General features: G+C 47.6%; 1 protein-coding gene and 1 long non-coding RNA gene across 2 annotated transcripts; both read right to left on the reverse strand.

The window, feature by feature from the left end:
- On the reverse strand, positions 1 to 611 carry LOC106149442 (protein argonaute 14-like; the record flags this gene model as incomplete). Its single annotated transcript, XM_013518385.1, is given in 1 exon segment — positions 1 to 611. A coding segment is annotated over 1 exon segment (381 nt), but the record flags the coding sequence as incomplete, so codon positions are not given.
- Positions 612 to 666: 55 nt separating this feature from the next.
- On the reverse strand, positions 667 to 2,832 carry LOC106149443. Its single transcript, XR_001235638.1, has 2 exons — positions 2,447 to 2,832; positions 667 to 1,206 (listed from the first exon to the last, which is right to left on the reverse strand). It is a non-coding gene; the product is annotated as an uncharacterized LOC106149443 (long non-coding RNA).
- Between the last annotated feature and the right edge of the window lie 18,376 nt (positions 2,833 to 21,208).

Consider the following 21,208-nt stretch of genomic DNA (forward strand, 5'->3'; position numbering starts at 1 on the left):
TCCCGCCCTGGCGGGGCGCCCTTGGCCTGCGGCTGGTTGGCATCTCTGCTGCTCGCCGGGGTGCACGCTCCTCGCGGGGGGACGGCCCCCGGTCCTCTGCCCCCCTGCCTTCCCCGTGTCCGGGCAGCCCCTGATGCAGAGCTGGCCCTCACTGCGCTGGTGCCGCCGCGGTCCCCGGCGCCCTGCCGTCTGGACTCTGCCCGTGCGCCCTGCACGCCTTCTCACTGCCGTTCCTTCCCTGTCTCTGGCTCCCGCCACTGCAGCTGCCTCATGAAGCCACCAAAAGAGGAAATGAAAGTAGCACGAGTGTCCGGCACGTGGACGCACATCTGTTTCCAGGCTGGAGGGAAGACCTGGTCGAGGGGCTTTCGGGTTTGCCATGGCCACGCGGCATCTGCGGGACTCGAACCCACGCGCCGCGTCGCCGGCCCTGCACGCCCAGGGCTGGACTTAAAATCCGAACCCAGGTGCTCTGCGACCGAGGCTCCTCGCCAGGTAAAATCCAATCCTGGGCTTTGATTTTAAGCCCCCTTTGCCTAACCTGTGTTAAGTTCTGGATTCTTTTTTTTTTTTTTTAATAAAAGTAAAAAAAAATTTAGAAGGTAAAAATAAAAAATAAAAATAAACCCAAAAAGCAAAACAGATTTTTCTAGAGAAATGAGCCCATCCTTGAGAAGCGGCGGGTCCGCTAGGTCCTGCGTCTGTAATTCCCCAAGGTGAGTACACAGAAGAACGTTCAGACAGTTTAACACCCTGAGCCTCCAAGCCCACAAAATGTGTTTAAAGGAGCTGACCGGTCAGAGCCGCTGCCTAGAATTACTGTAAGACTTCAGTTTTAAATGTGTTTTAGTCAAGAATCTTGGAGCTGCTGTTGGAGTGACCTCAATTCCAATTGGCTTTAGCAAAATAAGGATTTATGCACTCTTGTCACTTACAGACACCCAAGGGAGGGTGTCAGGCCTGGCTGGATCCAGGGTCTTGAGCCGTATCCACTGGTTCATCTCTTTTTCTTTCCTCTCCATTGGCTTCACTTGTGGATAGGTCCGCTCTTGGTTGTAGGCCCTTGGAACTTCACACTGACACCCTCTCAATGTGTATCAACCCCAAAGAGAAAAACACATCTCCTTGCCGGTCATCCCGATGAAGGTCTTTTCAAGTCTCACACGACCAACTTAGGCTACTCACAAACCGATCAGTTTGCCAAGCCTGGGAATCAGGGTCCATCCGTAAGTTACAACACCCTGTGGACACCCCAACACTACATGTGCTGAAAGTAGAGGGTTAGTCAAAGGCAAATCAGGAAGCTTTCACCCCCACAAGGGAAACCAGTAAAGCCTACAGATGTCCTGCCCTGTAACCTGGGTAACAGTACGTGCTCGGTAGACATCAGCTTCCAAAGGGAGCTCCTGGCCGGGGAGTACGGACGGGGCTCAGGGTGGCTGGTGGTTCTCACTGACAGGGCACAGCAGGGCCCACAGGGCCCTTTCCACTCTTCCCTGCCCAGCCCACCTCGGAGTCCTGACTCAGTTGCTGGGGGGCGGGTGTCTTCACAGGACTCGAGGGACTTAGTGCACTGCCAGGAACAAAACCCGTGGACACACCGCAGCTCTGCACACACCACACACGCTGCACACACCGCACCCCCTCGTACCACACAGTGCACACGTGTCATGACACACAGCCACGCACACACCACATACTGCACAGCATGTACAACACACACGGGGCACACACAGCACAACCACATAATATACACACCGCGCAACACATACCATATACCCCCACACCACGCCGTGCACACACATCGCACACCGCACAACCACACACACGCCGCACATACTGCGCGGACCTCCTCACTACCACAACACATCCGTGAAGACCCGAGGAACTGTTCGGAAGTTCACGTAAGCCTTAACGCAGAACTTGAAAATCGCCCCCGATTATTTCCTGTGTTGACTTCTAAGCTAAAGCAGGATTTCGGTGGTAGCTCAAAAATGCAGAGCAGGTCTGACGTTGTGTGTGTGTGTGCGTGCACACACGTGTATTTAATATGTATGCTGTGTTGTGCATCTGTGTATTACTGTGTGGAATGTGTGCTGTGACTGTCCTCTGTGTGTGCTACACATGTGCAGTATATGTGTGTGTGTGGCGTGTGTGATTGTGTGGTGTGTGTGTATGTATTGTGTGGTATGGGGTGGGGGAGTGTTGTGTGTTGTCTGTTGTACAGTGTGTATATTGTGTGGTTGTGTGTTGTGTGTGTTACACGTGTGCAGTATGTGTGCTGTGTGTGGTTTGTGGTGTGTGACGTGTGCGTTGTGTTGTGTATGCAGTGTTTGGTGTGTGCAGGGTGTGGAGTGCACTGTGTGTGTCGTCTGTGGGTGTGTGTGCCTGCGCACACTCTGTGTGGGGTGATTATGTCCCAACCGCAGTTGAGTCAGGAACTGACCTGGCGCTGAGTCATGGGTTCTTTTGTTTTCAACTTTCTTCGCCTCTTCCTCCTCTCCATCCCATCGGCAAACACGGGGTGAAAGGTCAGGGACTGAATGTCACCAGGGCCAGGCAGGTAGACACTGTGCACCTCCAGATGCCATCACCTGAGAAGAACATGGCGCCCTCTGCAGGCCACAGTCTAGGCAGGAAGTGTAACCTTAGTCACAGAGAAAGGTCAGACAAACACACAGTATTATGGGGGCAGGGCAGGGCAGGGATGGAGGGTGTACCTCTGTTATTCAAAAATACTTACATAAAAGACAAAAAGTCTTAGGAATATTTCAGGTCACTGCAAAGCAGGGGCAAACAAGGATATAATAAGACATTGAGGGGCTAGGGATATAGTTCAGTGGTACAGCACCTGCCTGGCAAGAGCAAGGTCCTGAGTTTGATTCCTGATACAAAAACAAAAAAGTAAAAAAATAAATTAAATTTAAAAAATAAGACATTGATAGGCAAAGCATGGCTGTACAGATAGTCTTTATGTGTCTATATTTGTAATATTTTTGGTAAGTTTAAACTTAGTTTCAAATAAAAAAGTTTTGAAAGCTAAGGACTTCTTATTCTGCAATAAGAAGACGATCCTTTTAAATAATCAAAATACTTGAATAGACACTTCTTTTGAAGGAAGATATTAAAATAGCAAATAAACATATGCAATATGAACCACAAACAGAACGTTCATTAAGTTGAAATGTGGAAACACAGCACTTCATGACTCATGAGTCGTCAAGATTAAAAATTCCAAACACACACACACCCCATATTTCAAAAGTCATTGTTCACGGTAATAAAATGAAGCCTTCTTGTTTGCATCCGAGATACTTCCGCAAAGCCTGAGACGCGTGTACTCCTGAACCTTTCCGTAAGCTCCCCAGACGCGGGCCGGCCAGGAGTTTCCAGATGGCGGAGCCCCGCCCCCTCTGAGGTTTTCTGCGGCCTGGACAGGTTTCTGACATACACAGTGGCCGAGGGGCCAATAGTGCCTTAAACTACGTGGAAGCAGCGAAATAACAAACTGAGTGTACACACACACACACACACACACACACACACACACACACGGAAATCAATCTCGTCACTGCCCCCCCCCCCCCGCAGGTTCTTCATTGGCATCTGTTGCCCCTTAGAATAAAACCCAAATGTCAACGTGCCCTACTTCCTTTGGCTTATGTTTTGCTCTCACCTCTTACCTTTCCTTTGTATTCTTCTTCTTCTCCTCAGTTATCACTGTTTGATCACACACAAGGATAAAAGCAGAGATCAGAGGAGCGTGCAGAAATACGCCCCGAGGGACATAGATACCGATGTTATTAAAAGGTGCTCAGTTAACCCAATAATAACGTTTAAAAGGTCACTGGAGTCTTTTCCACAAATGATGCTGGAATACTTAGACATCCATATGCAAAAATAATGAGACGTAAGCCCATAAAGTAAAATATTAACTTGAAACGGATCATAGAGCGAAACAGACCTAAATGTGAAAGATAAATTTTTAAAACCCTTAGGAGAAACCGTGGGAGAAAAATCTTTGTAACCTTGGATTAGACAAATAATTCTTAGAACGCAAGAATCTTTTCAGTCACAAAAGTGGATATATTATTCCTCATAAAATTTTTTTAAAAATCTTTTCATCTTCAAAAAGCATTATTAAGAAAAGGAAAAGGCAAACCACAAACAAGTAAAATACTTGCAAAGCATATATATATATATTAGTAAAAGACTTTATATAAAATACCTATAAAGAACTCCTTACTATGCAATAAGACAACCTTTTTAAATAAACAAAATACTATATATACTATATATATACTACTATATATACTACTATATACTATATACTATACTTGAAAAGACACTTTTGAAAGGAGATATTAAAATAGCAAATAGCCGGGCGTGGTGGCACATGCCTGTAATCCCAGCACTTGGGAGGCTGAGGCAGGAGGATTGTTGCAAGTTCAAGACCAGCCTGGGCTGCGATGTGAGCTCAAGACCAGCCTGAACTGCACAAGAAGACCCTGTCTCAAAAAAAAAAAAAAAAAAAAGACAAATAAATAAATAAATAAAATATCAGATAAGCATATGTATCACTACTTATTAGGGAAGTGAAAATTAAAACCCACGATGAGATATTACCATGCAAGCACTCAAACAGCTAAAGTGTAAAAGATGAATAACACCAGCTGCTGGTGAGGATGTTCAACAGTTCAAACTTTTCTGCAGTGCCGGTAGGAACACAAAACGCTACAGCCACTTTGGTGTCTCTCTAAAGGCGAAAAAACACACTGAACTTAAGACCCAGCAATTCTATCGTTAGGCATGACCCAGGAAAAGTAAAACCATATGTCCACAGCAAAACTTGTACTGAAACATTTCTAGCAGCTTTCATAACCAGCAACTGGCAAGAGTCCAAATGTCCATCAACAAGTGAGTGAATCAACAAATTATACTACATCTCTATAATCGAATATTGCCCAGCAAGATCGGGGAAGGAATTAGGAATATTCAAGAACATGGCAAGTCTCAGAAACATTCTGTTCCATGAAAGAAGTGTATGAGTCCGTGCATAAGAAATCCTAAGAAAGGCAAAATTATAATGACAGAAAGCAAATCAGCAATTTCCATGGCTGTAGTGACGGCTAAATGCCTATATGCTCGTCAGAATTCAAAACAAGACTCAGCACTGGGGTACAGAGTGGTGTGTAAATCATACCTCAGTGAAACACATGCATGTCAGATGATGAAATGCGTTTCTGTCAAATATGATACTTCTTCATTTTCCTCCTCCAGAGCGACCTAGCCGCTCAGCAGCTGTTGCCTGTCACCGCTGACATTCTTGCCCGGCAGCTGGATGACCTTAACCTCCGGTAATGTGGCCAGGCAACACCATAACCATGACTCACACCGATGCCCTGAAGAAATCCTTACCTCATGTGTGAAATGGGATCATAAGAGTCCCCACCTCTCAGTTTGGGTCAGGGTGAAAGTACAGTAAGTACTACTTTGTTAAGGCTCAGTGAATATTAGCATGTCCTATGTGGAGGACAGAGGGCACCTTTACTCGTGCACCCGTCTGTGTTAAGCTCGTTAGAGACATCATTCCATCTCACCTTACATGATGAAGCTGCTTCTTATTCTGCTTTTACAGATGAAGAGGGTGAGGGCCAGAGAGGTGGCAGGACTTAAAGTCACACCACTGATAAATGATTAAAATTTAGATTCCAATCCAGACCTGCCTGACAGCTACTGGAATCTCTTCTTTCCCTTCTCTTATTTCTGACTCACCAGAGAGTCACTTCCTGTCTCCATTAGATCCTTCAGAGGCCCTTCTGCTCCCTGAGTCCTCCACCCCTCTATGGCACACCCTTTACTGTGTTTTGCTGGAATAACACGAGAAGTGCCAATGGCCGAGAGGCTTTTGCTGTCAATGTCCTGTCTCCTTCTATCGCTTTTCACCGCATTCTACCCTCTCTGATACTGTGGAGTTAATATTTTGCTGATTGTCACATGGACCCTCCCCCCACGCGCCCCCCCCCGCCACCTGTGCATAGAATGTAAACTCTCTGCAGTTGACAATCTAGATCTCTGTTAGGTAAGTGGGGCTATTTACCACTACATCCCTGGTACCCAGACCACGAACACGCAACTGGTGTAACCATCGCATTTGAGGAGGACTTGCACGGCCTTCATCAACACTTGCATCTTTATAGCTGAGGAAATCCAGACAGAGCAAATGAGCTCCCCCAGCTCACACAGCAAGTCGGGGCAAAGCCACAGAGCAAGTGTTGAATTCCCTTGGCTCCCCACCAAGTAAGATAGCTCCCTGCATCGCATCACCCTTATCTTTCAGGCCCAAGGAAGCAGGAAGCACAAGACTGAACCCAAGCCCCTCTCTAAACCTTACTTTTTATTAATTTAAAGTCACCTAGTGAGGCTGGCATAAAGGGCCCAAGGGCATTCGGCCCAGGCCTCCTATTGGCCTTCTGATGTCATTGCTAGAAAGATCACACACAATCAGCAAGACGCGTTAAGATAACAACTGTGTGTTTCTGTTCTATCCATAGGCCATGTCCATCTAGCTCATTCTAAGATGGTATGTTTTCTAAATCCGTGGTTCTCCATCCAGCACAATATCCTTGCAGTGATCAGTAGTGTGCATGTGTGTGTGTGTGTATTACAGCTCTTATTTTGTTCAACCCTCCCTAATTTTTGGTAACCCTTGTTGTGGCATCTTTTCATTTATATCCCTTGAGCCACCAGGGGCCTGATGGAGTGGGTGCAGACAGGTCTCTTCCACTTCCTGTGTGGTTCCAGGTCTGGCACCTGTTTGGCGAACACATTCCTGGACATGGGTCCCCAGTGTCTCTGCTGTCTGGGACAAACACATCTCTGGAGTGCTGGATGAAGAAGATGATCTTCTGCCGCACAAGCTCAGACAGGACAAGATCGTTATGCAACTGGTTTACAACATTTTCCTTTTGCCTCTTTAGATAGCTCAGCCCTGTCCCTGTTTGCACTCTGTTCTGTGGATGACTTGGCATGAGGCATCTCTACAAGAAAAACAAGTCAAAGGCTTGAGCCTTGGATGGTGAAATCACCACTCACTCCGTGGGCAGCCACAGTAAATGGGTGTCTGGTCTTACCTGAGCCACTGGACTATGTGCCCGCTGCCACGTGCCTGAGCATGATGTCCAGGCTCCTGAAGGGCAGATACTTGGGAGTGTGTGTTTGTGATACACTCAGAGTATGGGTGAAGAGTCGTGACACGTGGAAGAAAGAACGATTAGCTAACTGGTGACTCAGGGTGAGTTTGTACTTCTGCTACACACAGTGATTATTACAGAACTTTTTATCCATCACAGCTATTTACATGTGAAGCATTGGTTGGTCCCAAATTATGCCATAAATGGCTACTGGATTGCAGTTGGAATCCCTGGAACAGATTGTCTGTGATGAAAGCACGCAAATTCCTTAGAATGCAAGTCCAAATTTGCCTGTGCGTGGATGAGCCTAAGCACTGATTCTTGGATTCAAGTATTTTCTCTCCTGAATAGTCTATGAACCAAAAGAAGTATTTACCTATACATGTAGAGTCCAGATCAAAAGGAAGGGGATGCAACAGCTAAGATCACTTTAGCTCTAAGTCACAGCGACATAACTAGATCTGGCCTAAGAATAAACCCAAGAATGCATTGCTTTATCCAGCTGGAAAACCAAATGGACCACTCACTTCAGCACAGGTAGCCTGCAGGGTAGGCAGGAGCATGTTCTCTTCTGCTCCTGGGCTCCCCTGTTCTCCATGTTGGCATGACTCGGAGGTGAGCTTTCATGCTGTGCTTGCCAAAGCAGTCACCTGTAGCTTCAGGTCTAGATGATCCTTATAGAGGGTAAGTCCAAAAGATATACACAGACACACACACGCCTTTTCCCAATAACTTTAGCAAGGCTTGGCGTGGTGGTGCACGCCTGTAATCCCAGCACTCAGGAGGCTGAGGCAGGAGGATCGTTGTGAGTTCGAGGCCAGCCTGGGCTACAGAGTGAGCTCAAGGCCAGCCTGAACTGCAGAGCAAGACCCTGTATCAAAAAAATCCAAAAAAAAAAAAATAATAATAATAACTTTAACAAAAGTCACAGGCAAGAACTTTACTGGACCAGGAACCCCGCGTCCCTTTCGCCAGCCATTCTGGGGATGTCCAGCTGCTCCTGTTACCCAGCATACTGCCACAGTGATGCCCTTCAGGCCCGCTTCGGTGGCGTCCCTGTAACAGCTGCTGTGGAGCACGGAGATACTGTTCTCTTTGAGCACTAGAGGCAATAGCTGCCTTGCACTTAGCTGCCACAGTATAAGGAAGAAAGGACGAATCTGTAACTGGTGCTCGTACACCGAGGGAGAAGAGGGATCTCCTTCGTCAGGGAGGAGCAGGCGTTCCCTTCCACCTCAGGCTCCCTCGGGGGCGGACAGGAGTGAGAGGATTGGCAGGCCTCACTGGCAGCATCGCTAACGTTGTTAATTCTCTCTCTGCCACCGTGCTACTGGCCCCGGCCAAGAATGGGGCCAAAGACCTGCAGAGCTGTACGTGCGGGGAGGTGGATGTTGCAACCCCTCTACTGCACTGAGCGGATGTGAGAGGGAAAGTCAAGGAAAGGCTTGGCGTGCTCTGAGTCCCACCTGGTGCTCCGCTGACGGCCAGAATAATCTGTGCTCGCTTGGTGAATGCAGCTCCACTGCCCTCTTCCTTTGGAGGGCCATTTCTCTGGCCTGAACGCTGTGTCTTCCTAAACCACAGGCGGGGAATTCTGAGCCTTGAGAAAAATCTCAACATGATTCTACAGTTTGGATCTTGAACGTGTCCCGCAGGTCCATGTACCTTGACGTCCAAGATGGTTCTGCCAGGCGGTGATGACACCCTTCAGAGGCAGAGCCTAGTAGGAGGTCCCTAAGCCCCTGGGCTGTGCTCCCAAAGGGGACTGTGGGCCCCTGCCCCCTCTTATTTCCTGGCCCTGAAGTGAGCAGTTTTTGCGCAACCAAGCATCCCCCCTCGCCGTGACTGCCGCCTCCCCTCCCCCCAAAGCAATGGGGTCAGTTCCCCCTGGACTGGACCCTTCAAAGCCACGGGCCAAAATAACCCTTTTCATTATCTCAAGTATTTTGTGAGAGTGATGACAAGCTGAGTGACACACATGGGCTAATATGACAGGATGAACAGAATGTTTCAGTGCTTAAAAAACAAGTGAATAATTATCTGTAGCTTCCCACTTTTATTCCTGCCCCCATCCTTTTCCTCTTTGCCCTAAATTGTCTTCAGATAATACATGAAATGGCATTAACAAGAGAATGAAGCATGTCACGAGATCGTACTCTATTTTTCTAACAAAGTCTACAGTAGTCAGAATATCACTTCAGAGAGGATTTTCATCCAACAGATCCCCAGATCTTTCTGTTCTAAGGCAGTCGAAGGCTACACACTTGCCCACGCTAATGATGAAGTTTCTAACCCAGCTCAGGGCGTCATGTGATTAAAAGCTGCTGGGGAGGGCTGGGGATATAGCTCAGTGTCACAGCACCTGCCTGGCAAGCACAAGGTTGTGAGTTCGATTTCTGGTACCAAGGGAAAAAAAAAAAAAGAGCTGCTGGGGAATTTGGACCCACAGAAGCTCATCTGAGGCAGTTTCTCTGAACTGCTCAGCTAGAGGGATTGGGCATTTCCTCCTCTCATTTCTTTGGAACCTGCTTGGAAGTATCCGGGGAAAGGTTGTCATGAACAGGCCTGCAATAACCAGGCCTACATAGTCAGATCAATGGAGAACATGTCTATTTCCAGAATTAGATTCTGGAGATAGTAAAGACGTGTAAAGGGAAAGGGGCGGGGAGTAGTCAGGTAGGCCCGATGTTACTAGGTCTGCATACTCGGATTTCACTCCTCTGGGACTAGTTGTTACCGACAACAACCCTTTTAGCCCTGGAACACAGAATAACTCACCTTTTTCTAGCCTGCCAGTGGGAACTACCACCATATATTCGTAAGTGTTTCCGTACAAAATGCACTTGGAAAGGACATTGTTTCAAGCCTGGACAAAGCTTATACTGTACTGGCAGGCTCCGGCTCTAGTTATTTTGGGCAAGGAAGGGGAATTTCCACTGCTCCCTACAATCAGCTTTGAGTACTCAGCTCTGAGTAACCACTTCCTTGTAATCTGTCAGAGCCCAAGTTATTTAACAGAGAAGAAAAAAAGAAAAAGAAACCCCTGCCCTTACCCATAAAACCCGAGGCGAGCAAGGCAGTCCATATCAGTTTGCTTACTCAGGAGCAAAGCGGTGATCTCGTCCAGCAGAAACACTGCAGGAGACCTGATTTTACTTATTTATTTATTTATTGGCACCAGGAATCAAACTCAGGACCTTGTGCTTGCCAGGCAGGCGCTGTGCCACTGAGCTATATCCCCGGCCAGGAGACTTGATTTTAAAAGAAAGGACTGAAATGGGCCAATCCTGGGTAGAATGTAGCACCGGCAGTCATTCTGTATCACTGTCTATGATAACATCTCATTGCTGCAAAGACACCACCAGCCAAGCACTAGCCTACCCCAACACCATCACTGCAAGGCTATTGTATTGTATTTAAGTTCTTTCAAAGAGGCAGTTAGTGTATATTAAATACGTAATAATATTCATGGTGGCAGATATAGCCAGATCCAAAGCCATCAGTAAATGATAATGGAGATACACTGCCTAGACTACGCCCTTTCTCAAGCAAAACAAAAGCCACTACAACAAAGAAAATAAATAAAATTACAATGGATTGAACTTGAACCTTCACCCAGTGCCAGGTAATGTGGGTTCATATTGCGTGAGCACCAGCCCAAATCCTCAAAAGACCCCATGGATTGGAAAACCAGGTCGGCCCTGTTTCAGATGAGAAAATTCTAAGTCTCTGGCTCAGGGTCACTAGGACTCAATTCTACCGCTGCCCCGAAGGCCAGGATCCAGGCAGATGCCACTGTGACACGATTGGGATCTGTGCCAAGCCCAGGGTGGGATCCCGGTGATGCCAACCTGAAAGATGCCTCTGAGCACAGGAAGCGCCCACGGGACACTGGCAAGCAGCCGCTTCCTGTCTCTGCAGAGTGAGAGCGTTACTGTCCTTGCCTCAAAGTCTTCTTCCCCAGCCCTTGGTTCAGCCTCTAAGCCAGACAATTCATCTCCGGAGTAACAGGTGAGGACTTAGTCACCCTGGCTCCGCCTTCTCCCTTTTCCTACGGGCCAGCTGCGCCTCAGGGATGGCTGAGGGCAGGACCCGGGCACTGGGTGGATGCCGCCCTGTCCTAGCTCTTCCCCAGCCGCTGCAGTGCTAATGGCCAACACCTCCCTGCTGCTCCCAGGCAGCAGAACGGGAGCCCAGTCCCCTAAGCAGGGGCCCGCTCAGCCTCACGGGGACAGCCCACAGCCGGCCTGTGCGGGGGTGTGAGAAGCCAGCCACTCACAGACGAGACTCACTCTGTGTGCGGTTCATGCCACTGAGATCCTGCGGGCGCCAGGCTGACACGAGATTTCGGATGAGAAAAATCGATGCTCCTTGTACCATGACCCGCTTCGCTGTGTGAGTCCAAGAACAAATTCATGGGTGGGCGCTTCAGCGAACCCTTTTCATGCTCAAGAACACTGGTGCCCGCCTGGGCTACGCCACCCCTGAGTGTACAGATGGCATCTGAACCCGCGTCTCTTAGAACCTCGCTCTTCCGTGCCAGCCCTCTCCCTCCGTGTGAGATGACTGCCTGTGTTTGTAAATAAAGCTGGATTGGCACACAGCCACACCCGCTTTTAACCACTAGTCCAAAACTTCAGTCTGGAGCATCGACTGAGGCAGAACTAAGAGGCCAGCAAAGTCAGCCAAACTTAGGATCTGTCCCTTTGCAGAAAAAATCGACTTTTTCTCCCTTTGTGGCTATTAGCAGGCAGCTGCTACTTGGTACAGGGAACTTTTCCTGTTTTCCTTCGGCCTCCGGAACAAGAGAAAATGTGGATTTTCTTCTAAACGGTTTCTCCACTCAGCTGTGGGCTGCAGGGAACACTCACTACTCATTCACCCTCCGAAGATGGGAGTCTTACTTTTTTTTTTCCAGTACTAGGGCTCAAAACACGTTCTCCTTCGTGCCAGGCAAGCTCTCTACCCCTGAGCTGCACCTCCTCTTTTTATTTCTTATGTTGAGACAGGGTCTCAGTAGGTCACCCAGGCTGGCCTCAGACTTGTGATCCTCCTGCTTCAGCCTCCTGAGTAGCCAGGATTGGAGGCAGGTGGCAGCGTGGGCATCTTGTTTTTAACGTGTTCTCCTGCACCCTTGCTAGAACACAGATTCGCATCACCTGGTTGGCTTGCGAGTCCTCTGCTGTGTCACCGGCTCACGCTGCAACAGAAATTCTACCGTTTCCTCCATGGATTATTCCTACACAGGGGGCTGGGGATTTAGCTCAGCGGCACAGCACCTGCCTGGGAAGCATAAGGTCTTGAGTTCGATTCCCGGCACCGGAAAAAAAACCAAAACATTAAAAAAAAAAATTAAAAATTCCTACACAGAATCACGCAAGGCAGTTTCCCTTTCAGGCTCCAGGCTTGGACCTGGAGCCCCATGGTTCAAGTACAGCTCCTCCTCCGCCCTTATTCGCTGTGCCCACCCGAGCTTCCTCTCTTGTAGAAGTTAATCTTCCCTGATGGCGTTTAGCTGTCCAGTCTTTGGACTGTTCCCAGTGTGTCTGCACAGGTGGACAAACACAAAGCAACGACCAGCACGGCACTAGTTGAAGGGAAACACACCCAACCCTATGGGATTAAAGGACCAGGCAACTCAATGTGCTTTTTTTTTCTTTTTGAGACAGGGTCTCACTATGCAGTCCGGCTGGCCTTGAGCTCACTTTGTAGCCCAGGCTGGTCTCAAACTCGCAACGATCCTCCTGCCTCAGCCTCCCGAGTGCTGGGATTACAAGCGTACACCACCACACTGAGCCTTCAATGGGCTTTTGAAGGCCAGAATTTTCAGACACTTTGTTCACAGCCTGACCTCGCCATGACTGTGATTGGACACAGGAAGACTCTGAGTTTGAAATGTAAATTCCCACTCTGAAGAAACTTAGGAAAACATGACTGCATTGTGTCAGGGATTTCCTAGAGTTTGTACACTTTGATTCAGGAACTCCTTTGCCCAGGCTGGGAAGTGTAGCTCAGCAGTAAATCACTGGCCCTAATGTGTGAAGCTCCAGGTTCCAACCTCAGTGCTACAAAAAAAAAATTTTTTTTTAATAATAATTTCTAAAACTCTACTTCTAAAATAAATCCCAAGCCTTAAAATCCAATGAAATTAATCAGATACTACCAACAATAGGAATGTCAGGTATTCAGGAGGCTGAAGCAAGAGTATCACAAGTTTGCTAGGTGTAGTGACACACGCCTGTATTCCCAGCACTCGGAAGGCTCAGGCAGGAGGATCACTGTATGTTTGAGGTCAGCCTGAACTGCATGGCAAGACCTTATCTCAATAGCCGGGCGTGGTGGTGCACGCCTGTAATCCCAGCACTTGGGAGGCTGAGGCTGGAGGACCATTGTGAGTTCGAGACCAGCCTGGGCCACAAAGTGAGCTCAAGGTCAACCTGAACTGCATAGCGAGACCCTGTCTCAAAAAAAAAAAAAAAAAAAAAAAAAAAAAGATCTTGTCTCAAACAACAACAACCAAGAAAATCACAAGTTTGAGAGCAGCCTGAACAGCCTAGCAAGATTCTATCTCAAAATAAAAATGAAAAGGGCTGGGGATGTAATTCAATACTACAGTCCTTGCCTAACACATTTGAAGCCCTGAGCTTGAGCCCCAGTACCACAAAAACAAACAAAAAAAATAATGAGACTATAAGAGTGTCCATCTTGGTGTTACTTTAAATAATGGGGGAAAAGATGATTTTCCACATTATCTTTTTTTGTTTGTTTGTTTTTGTTTTTTTTCCAGTACAGGGAATCAAACTCACAACCTCGCGCTTGCCAGGCAGGCGCTGTGCCACTGAGCTAAATCCCCCGCCCCTAGCAAAATCCCCAGCCCCTAATTATCCTAAAAAGGAATGACAAAAAGTAATCTTTCTGAAACAATATTCTATAGTCATAAAAATTATGGAGTTTGTTTTTTCTTGTTTGTTTGCTTGTTTTTAATATCAGGAATCAAACTCAGGACCTTGGGCTTGCCAGGCAGGCACTTGTGTTACTGAACTATATCCCTGGCCCCAAAACTATGTGTTTGAAGAATTTTTGATAATGTAAAATTTTCATGCAGCCATATTATGTAAAAGCAATATACTGAATGATACCAGATTTGTAAAACACTTGCTTGTGTTTACCTGTGCCTGTATACAACACATATTTTATAAATGCATAAGAAACAGCTAATTTTTGTACTGTTCTGTGGGTTGCTACACGCACAGAACCTGGGTCACAGTTCCAGAATCACGGCATTACTGACCTTTGGGGTGGGTATTTCCTCGTCCTATGCTCTACTTTGTGCTTTAGTTCACTCACTAGATGACCTGGCTCCAGCTGTGAGAATCAAAACATCTGGGGCTGGGGATTTAGCTCAGCAGCAAAGCGCCTGCCTGGCAAGCGCAAGGTCATGAGTTCGGTTCCCGGTACCGGAGAAAAACCAAAAACCAAAAAAAACAACAACAACAAAAAAAAAATCTCTAGATATTGCCAGATATTCCTTAACCCCTGGTGAAAACCACTGACCTAGATATAAAATAAGTATTCAACTATATTGTTGAATAAGTCAATGAACTGCATAAGATGTATGAGAATTCTAGCAACTCTCTCTTTAGTGTAATTCTTTTCTTTTTAATGCTTCACAGTGCTTTTCCAAATGTTCCACCATAGGCAGAGATAATTCCCATTCATGTTCCTTACTCTGAGTTCTAAAGTCCACAAAGGTTGTTTGAAAAAAAAAATCTAAACTCTTAGGTTGACATATGGTCCTTAATGATTCTCTCCGGCAGGTGGTATGACTATCCATATATTTCTTAAAGAAGTATTGTGTTATTTGACATTTACGGTAAACAAAACACACCTAAAAGCTGAAAAGAAAATAGCTTACAAAATACATGTGGCCCCACGTTTTGGAAAATAGAATTATAAGCCTATATTACTTTCAAATTTGGGGGAAAGAAAAGTAAAAATTGCAATGATAATCTCTGATCCACTGGAAAACAATGCAGTAAAGAACTGTAAATTGAGGAAACATTCAAGCAGAAGATTCTTCTATAGGGAGAGCACAGCAGTCTTATCTTACATGGGGAAACAAGTACCGATAGGGTTTTGTTTTGGTTTGCTTTTGTTTTCATGGTGGCACCGGAGGTTAAACGCAGGGCCTTTCACTAAGCTATATCCCCAGCCGTTTTCATTTTGAGACAGGGTCTTACTAAGCTGCCCAGGGTGGGTTTGAGCTTTCGGGGTTCCCGCCTCAGGCTCCGAGAATGCTGGGATCACAGGCCTGCCGCAATACGCCTGGCAGATCTGTTCTGTGACTCGCGGAGCAGCTCGGAGAAAACACCCACGGCGTCGGCGAGGTAAAGGAGCGCTGAGCACCTTCCCGGTATGGGGTCCACTTCTTAGAAGGCCAAGGTCATGCGAATTCCGTCTTAAACAGGAAATAAAGCGAGGTGGGGTCAAGCAGGGGCCAGATAAGAGCCTGGGGCTGACTGATAAATGTTCAGTTGCCGAGATGAAACTGCCACCCACGTATGACAGACGGTTGTGCTATCTGTGCAGTGCCTTCCTTAGGTGTAGGGCAGGAACTCCGGAGGCGCAGCTCCGGGTTCCACTTAAGGTTCGCCATTTAGGAGCTGTGGCTTCATTGGAAAAGGTCTGCAGCTCACTGGTCTGATTTGTAAAATGAGAGTCATAGTAAGACTACCACTGCCCGTCTGTGAGGAAGGCATGGAGAACTCACATGGAAAAAATGCTCCGAGAACCTCTGGCCCACGCTGAGCCGCAGCCGGGCACCCTGTGTCCCATCCCAAGAGCATCTTCTCACGAATTAAGCTGTTGTGGTTGCCCTCAGATCCCAGGAGTGGCCGGCACGGAGAGGCCGGCCTGCAGGGTGTCAAGACGTGTGCGGTTGGCAGCCCTCCCAGCCGTGAGCTGTGCAACGGAGCAAAACCACTTCCCCTCTCTGTGCCCTCGTGGGCTCAGAAATTCAGCACAATCATAACACCCGGGCCTGGAACTCTCATGCGGCTGGATGAAGCACTCAGCTCCAACGTTGCTTAACACGGGTGGCTATTTCTGTGAGCATCACAGCTTCGTGATGAGCACAGAGAAATGGAAAGGTTAGGCATCGAGATTCTAATGGTGCACAGCCCTCATGTGGTAAACCACATCTGATGTTGAAAGGAGCCCGACAAGATGGTCAAGGGGCCGCGGCGGCTGTGAGCAAGGCCGTCTGTGAGAGCCACTCTGCTTCTTCCTAAGTGACCCCTTCCTTCTCTGAGTACTCGTGGGCTTACTTAACCACAAGCTGGAACCGAATTATAAACTGTCTTGGGGCCAAGTTTTCAATCTCTAAATATTTTCTACCTCATGTCATTAACTGGTTGCATGTGTGCGTGCATGAATGCGTGTGTGGGTGTGTGTGCGTGTGTCTGTCTGTCTGTCTTATTTACAAGGGGAGAAGGAGGAGAGAGATCCTATGAACCAAGGTTGTACATGCCTCCCTCCCTCCCTCTACCTGCTTCAGTGATGGACACAAGAGAGGTTTATCAGCGATCTTTACCGTGGATGGCGTACGTGGGATTGCCCCTAATCTAGCCCACCCAGCGCCTTGGTAAGGTTGATATAGTTATGGGCGGATTTCCACAAACGAGGAGGAACTTGAGGTTTCCAGAAGTGATGTGGCCCCCACAGAAACAACTAAGGGGGTGATAGCAGAAGTTGAATCCCGGTAGCCTGAACTTAGAGTGTGGATGTTAACACTTAGGCCACTCTGCACCCACTTCAAAAGATGCCAAGGAAGGAAGGGAGGGAGGAGGCGATGGAGGAGCCCAGTGGCGTGGACTTCAAGGTCAAGGACAGAGCCCTGAACCAAGGAAGGCAGGCGGCCTCTGCGTGTGGAAAAGGCAGGACAGACCCTCTCCTCTGGCGTCTGCAGCGGGAAAGCAAGCCAGCCAATCCCTGGGTTCAGCCCGGGTTGGACTTTTGACCTCCCAAACTGTAAGCTGGTACACACAGAACTCGAGTGCGTTTGTTATAGCAGCCACAGAAACTCATACAGCCAGGAAAGATGGAGGTCTCGAAGGAAGTCCAGGGCTGGAGCCTTGCCCCCTACAGAAGCTCTGTGTCAATCACCTTCGAAAAATAAAACTTGAGACTTCCCTACTTCTGCTTCTCCCCCTTCCCTGCCATATCAGAACCCGCATGCCCACTCAGATGCCTCAGGAAGCCTGCTGGAAGGAGGGGCTTCTGCCTGCCAGAGACCAGCCTGAGGGACTGCTCCCAACTGCACCCCAGCCGGCAGCAGCTTCTGGGAGCAGCAGGTAGAGGACATTCCAAGCTGAACCCGGGGTGGTGGCACTGCGGGGGCCAGGAAACGACCTTCCAGACTTGCAGTCCCGGAGTGATTGCTGTTTTTTCCTTCCTAGCAGTGCTCTGGTTCCAACAGGAAATGCAAGTTGCTGGCCATTCGCAGCCCACAGACATCAGGGCACCAGCTCGGTGCTTTCTCCTTTCCCTTTGCAAGTGTGACTGCGCTCACCAAGGGCAGAATGAGGAGCTGAGGCCGGCAGTGGCCATGACAAAGGGGCGTTTTGTCACCCTAGGAGGGCAGCTGTGCCTCCCTCCTTTTAGATGGAAGCAGAGTTTGCACTCAGTAAGATGCACAGAACTTAGGTGCTCAGGTGTGAGTTTTGACAATTATATACACGGGTCTGTCTCATCGATGTCCGCCAAAAACAACGGATGGAATATGTTCACTAGCCCAGAAAGTTCCCTGGGCCCCCTCAGAGGCAACCGGTGATCTGTTTGTGCTTCCATCCATCAGATCTGCCTTTTCTACGGCGTCGTATAAACAGACCTCGGTGGCCTCCCGTGTGTCTGCCTTCCTTCACTCTGCACAACGCGGAAATCCACCCGCACGTCCGTGGTTCCCTCCATCGTTACTGAGGAGCAGCGCACTGGATGGATGGATGGATGGATGGATGCATCTCATTTTTAAAAATCTGCTTTGCCGCTAATGCCCTTTGGGCTGTTTCCCGTTTGTGGCTGCTGTGAGTAAAGCCGCTGTGCACATTTATGTGTAGCTCTTTGTACGAACACAGACTTCACTTCTCGTGGGTAATACCTAGGAGAAGAATCTGGGAGACACTGCCAAACAGTTGTTGTCCCACCAGCGCCGAGCAAGCCCTCGGGCTACCCTTCGTCCTCACCAACATTCGCTGTTTTAAAAAAAGAAAACTTTGCTTTCCTAGTTTCTCCTTTCTTTCTTTCCTTTTCTTTTTTTCGGTGGGGGGGGCGCTACTCTAATGAGCATGGAATTGTCTCTATAGGTTTTTTTTGGTGTGGGAGGGGTTTTCCGGTACCGGGAACCGAACTCAAGACCTTGCGCTTGCCAGGCAGGCGCTGTGCCACTGAACTAAATCCCCAGCCCGTGTCTCTATAGTTTTAAACTGTATTTCTGAGTTTTTTTGCCCATTTAAAAATTTATGTTTGTCTTTCTATTATTTGTAGTTCTTTATATATTTTATGGACAACTGAGGGTCACATACAGATATTGAAAAGATTTTCTTCCACTCGGTGGCTTGTCTACTTACTTTTGTGTGTGTGTCTTCTTTTTTTTTTTTTGAGATAGGATCTCGCTATGCAGTTCAGGCTGGCCCTGAGCCCACTTTGTAGCCCAGGCTGGCCTCAGACTCACAACAATCCTCCTCCTCCTGCCTCAGCCTCTCAAGTTCTGGGATTATAGGCATGTGCCACCACACTTGGCTTTTTTTTTTTTTTTTTTTTGGTTTTTCTCCGGTACCGGGAACCGAACTCATGACCTTGCGCTCACCAGGCAGGCACTTTGCCGCTGAGCTAAATCCCCAGCCCTGGCTTTATTTTTTTAATATTACATTTGGATGAGCAGAACTTTAAAACTTTAATGTTGACAATTTTATCTTTTGAAACAGGATCCCCCTACATAGTTCAGGTTGTCTGGTCTTTTTTTGTTTTGTTTTGTTTTCTGGTACCGGGAATCGAACTCATGACGTTGCGCTTGCCAGGCAGGCGCTGTGCCCCTGAGATAAATCCCCAGCCCCATTTCAGGATGGTCTTGAACTTGAGTTCACTATGTAGCTCAGCCTGGACTCAAACTCACTGTGATTCTCCTGCCTCAGCCTCCCCTGTGCTGATATTTTAGGGACCTACCACCATCCCTTTTACCATTAGGTGCTTTTTGTGCCATAAGATATCTTTGCCTAAACCAAGTTTGCCAAGATATTCTTCCATACTTTCTTCTAAAAAATTCTGGTTCTAGGGCTGGGGATGTGGTTCAGTGTTAGAGTTCTTACCTTGATGCACGAGATCTAGGTTCGATCCCCAGTACCACCAAAAAGAAAAGAAAAAAGAAAAAGAAAATTCTGGTTCTAGCTTTTACATGTAGGTACTGACCCATCTGAATTTCATGCGTGTGTCTGGAGGTAGTATGGGGGGCAGACCACCAACTACGGTAGTTATTTATTAGTTACCTAGCAGTGGCCAGGTACTATAGAGACAGCAAGATTATTTCGCTTGAGTTCAGGGTCTCGCGCAGAGTTCAGCAATTCTTCCTGTAAATGGCTGCACTGTGAATATTCTCAGATTTACTGGCCATATGGTGCCTGATCCAACCATTTTCCTCGGCCTCTCTAGTACAAAAGCAGCCACAGGAGGCCCATAAATGCCTGGGCACGGCCGCATTCCACTAAGGCGATGGATGAATGGCGAAATTTGATTTCTGTAGGATTTTTGCATTTCTTGAAATATTCTTCTTCATTTGATTTTTGAACTCGTTAAAAATCTAACAACCATTTTTAGCTTAAGGCCTACAGAAAAAAACAAGGGGCAGCTGGATTTGACCCACAGCCCCCGGCCACAGCCGGCCAACTCCTGGGCCGCTCAGCGAGGCAAACGTCCAACAAACAGAAGGGCAAGCTGTGACACAGCATGGAAGTAAGGAGCTGCTTTCTGTGGACGGGAGAATAATAGGCGGGGGATAATGCACTTTGAATGGGATCAAAAGGAGTTATACCCGAGCCACAGTGAGATACCACTTCGGAGCCACGAGGGTGGCTATTATTTTGTTTAAAAGAAGAAGAAAGGAAAGGAAGAAAAAATAAGTGTCGGTGAGGGTCTGAAGGAAGCGGGGTCTCTGCGCATGGCTGGTGGGGATGTAGAACGGCAGAGCCTTTGTGCAAATCACGAAAAGCCTCAAGTGAGAGGATGATACGAACCAGCAACTCCACTTCCAAGAAAATCCTCAAAGTACTGATCGCCAGACGCGAACGGAGTCGTGCGCACCAGAGCATATCGCAGCATTTTTGGTAATAACCGAAAGATAGAAATATCCCATGTGTCCATCAGTAGATGCGTGCATAAAAATATATACACAAATGGAATATTATCCAGCTACAAAGAAGAATGGAATTCTGGTACATACGACAGCATAGGGGAAACTTGAAAACATTACAGTAGGGGTTGGGGATTCAGCTCAGCGGCACAGCACCTGCCTGGCAAGCGCAAAGTCGTGAGTTCGATTCCCGGTACCAGAGAAAAACAACCCCCCTAAAAAAAAAAATTACAGTAAGAGAAGTAAGTCAGGCACAAAAGGATAAATACTCTGTGACTCCATTTCTGAGATGCATAGCACAGGCAAATTTGTAGAGAAGAGAAAGTACAGCAGAGGTCGAAGAAAAAAATGTAGACTTGTTTAGTGATTAGGGTTTCTGCTTGGGATGAAGAAAAAGTTTTAAACATTGGCCAGGCATGGAGGTACATGCCTATAATCCCAGCACTCAGGAGGCTGAGGCAGGAGGATCATTGCAAGTTCGAGACCAGCCTGGGCTACAGAGTGAGCTCAAGGCCAGCCTGAACTGCATAGCAAGATCCTGTCTCAAAAAGACCAAAAAAAAAAGTTTTAAAAATTGATAGTGACAATACTCATACAACATGCGTACCAAATGCCA

The sequence above is a fragment of the Chinchilla lanigera genome, unplaced genomic scaffold (genome assembly GCF_000276665.1).
Source record: "Chinchilla lanigera isolate Chin_1 unplaced genomic scaffold, ChiLan1.0 scaffold00044, whole genome shotgun sequence".
Lineage (NCBI taxonomy): Eukaryota > Metazoa > Chordata > Mammalia > Rodentia > Chinchillidae > Chinchilla > Chinchilla lanigera.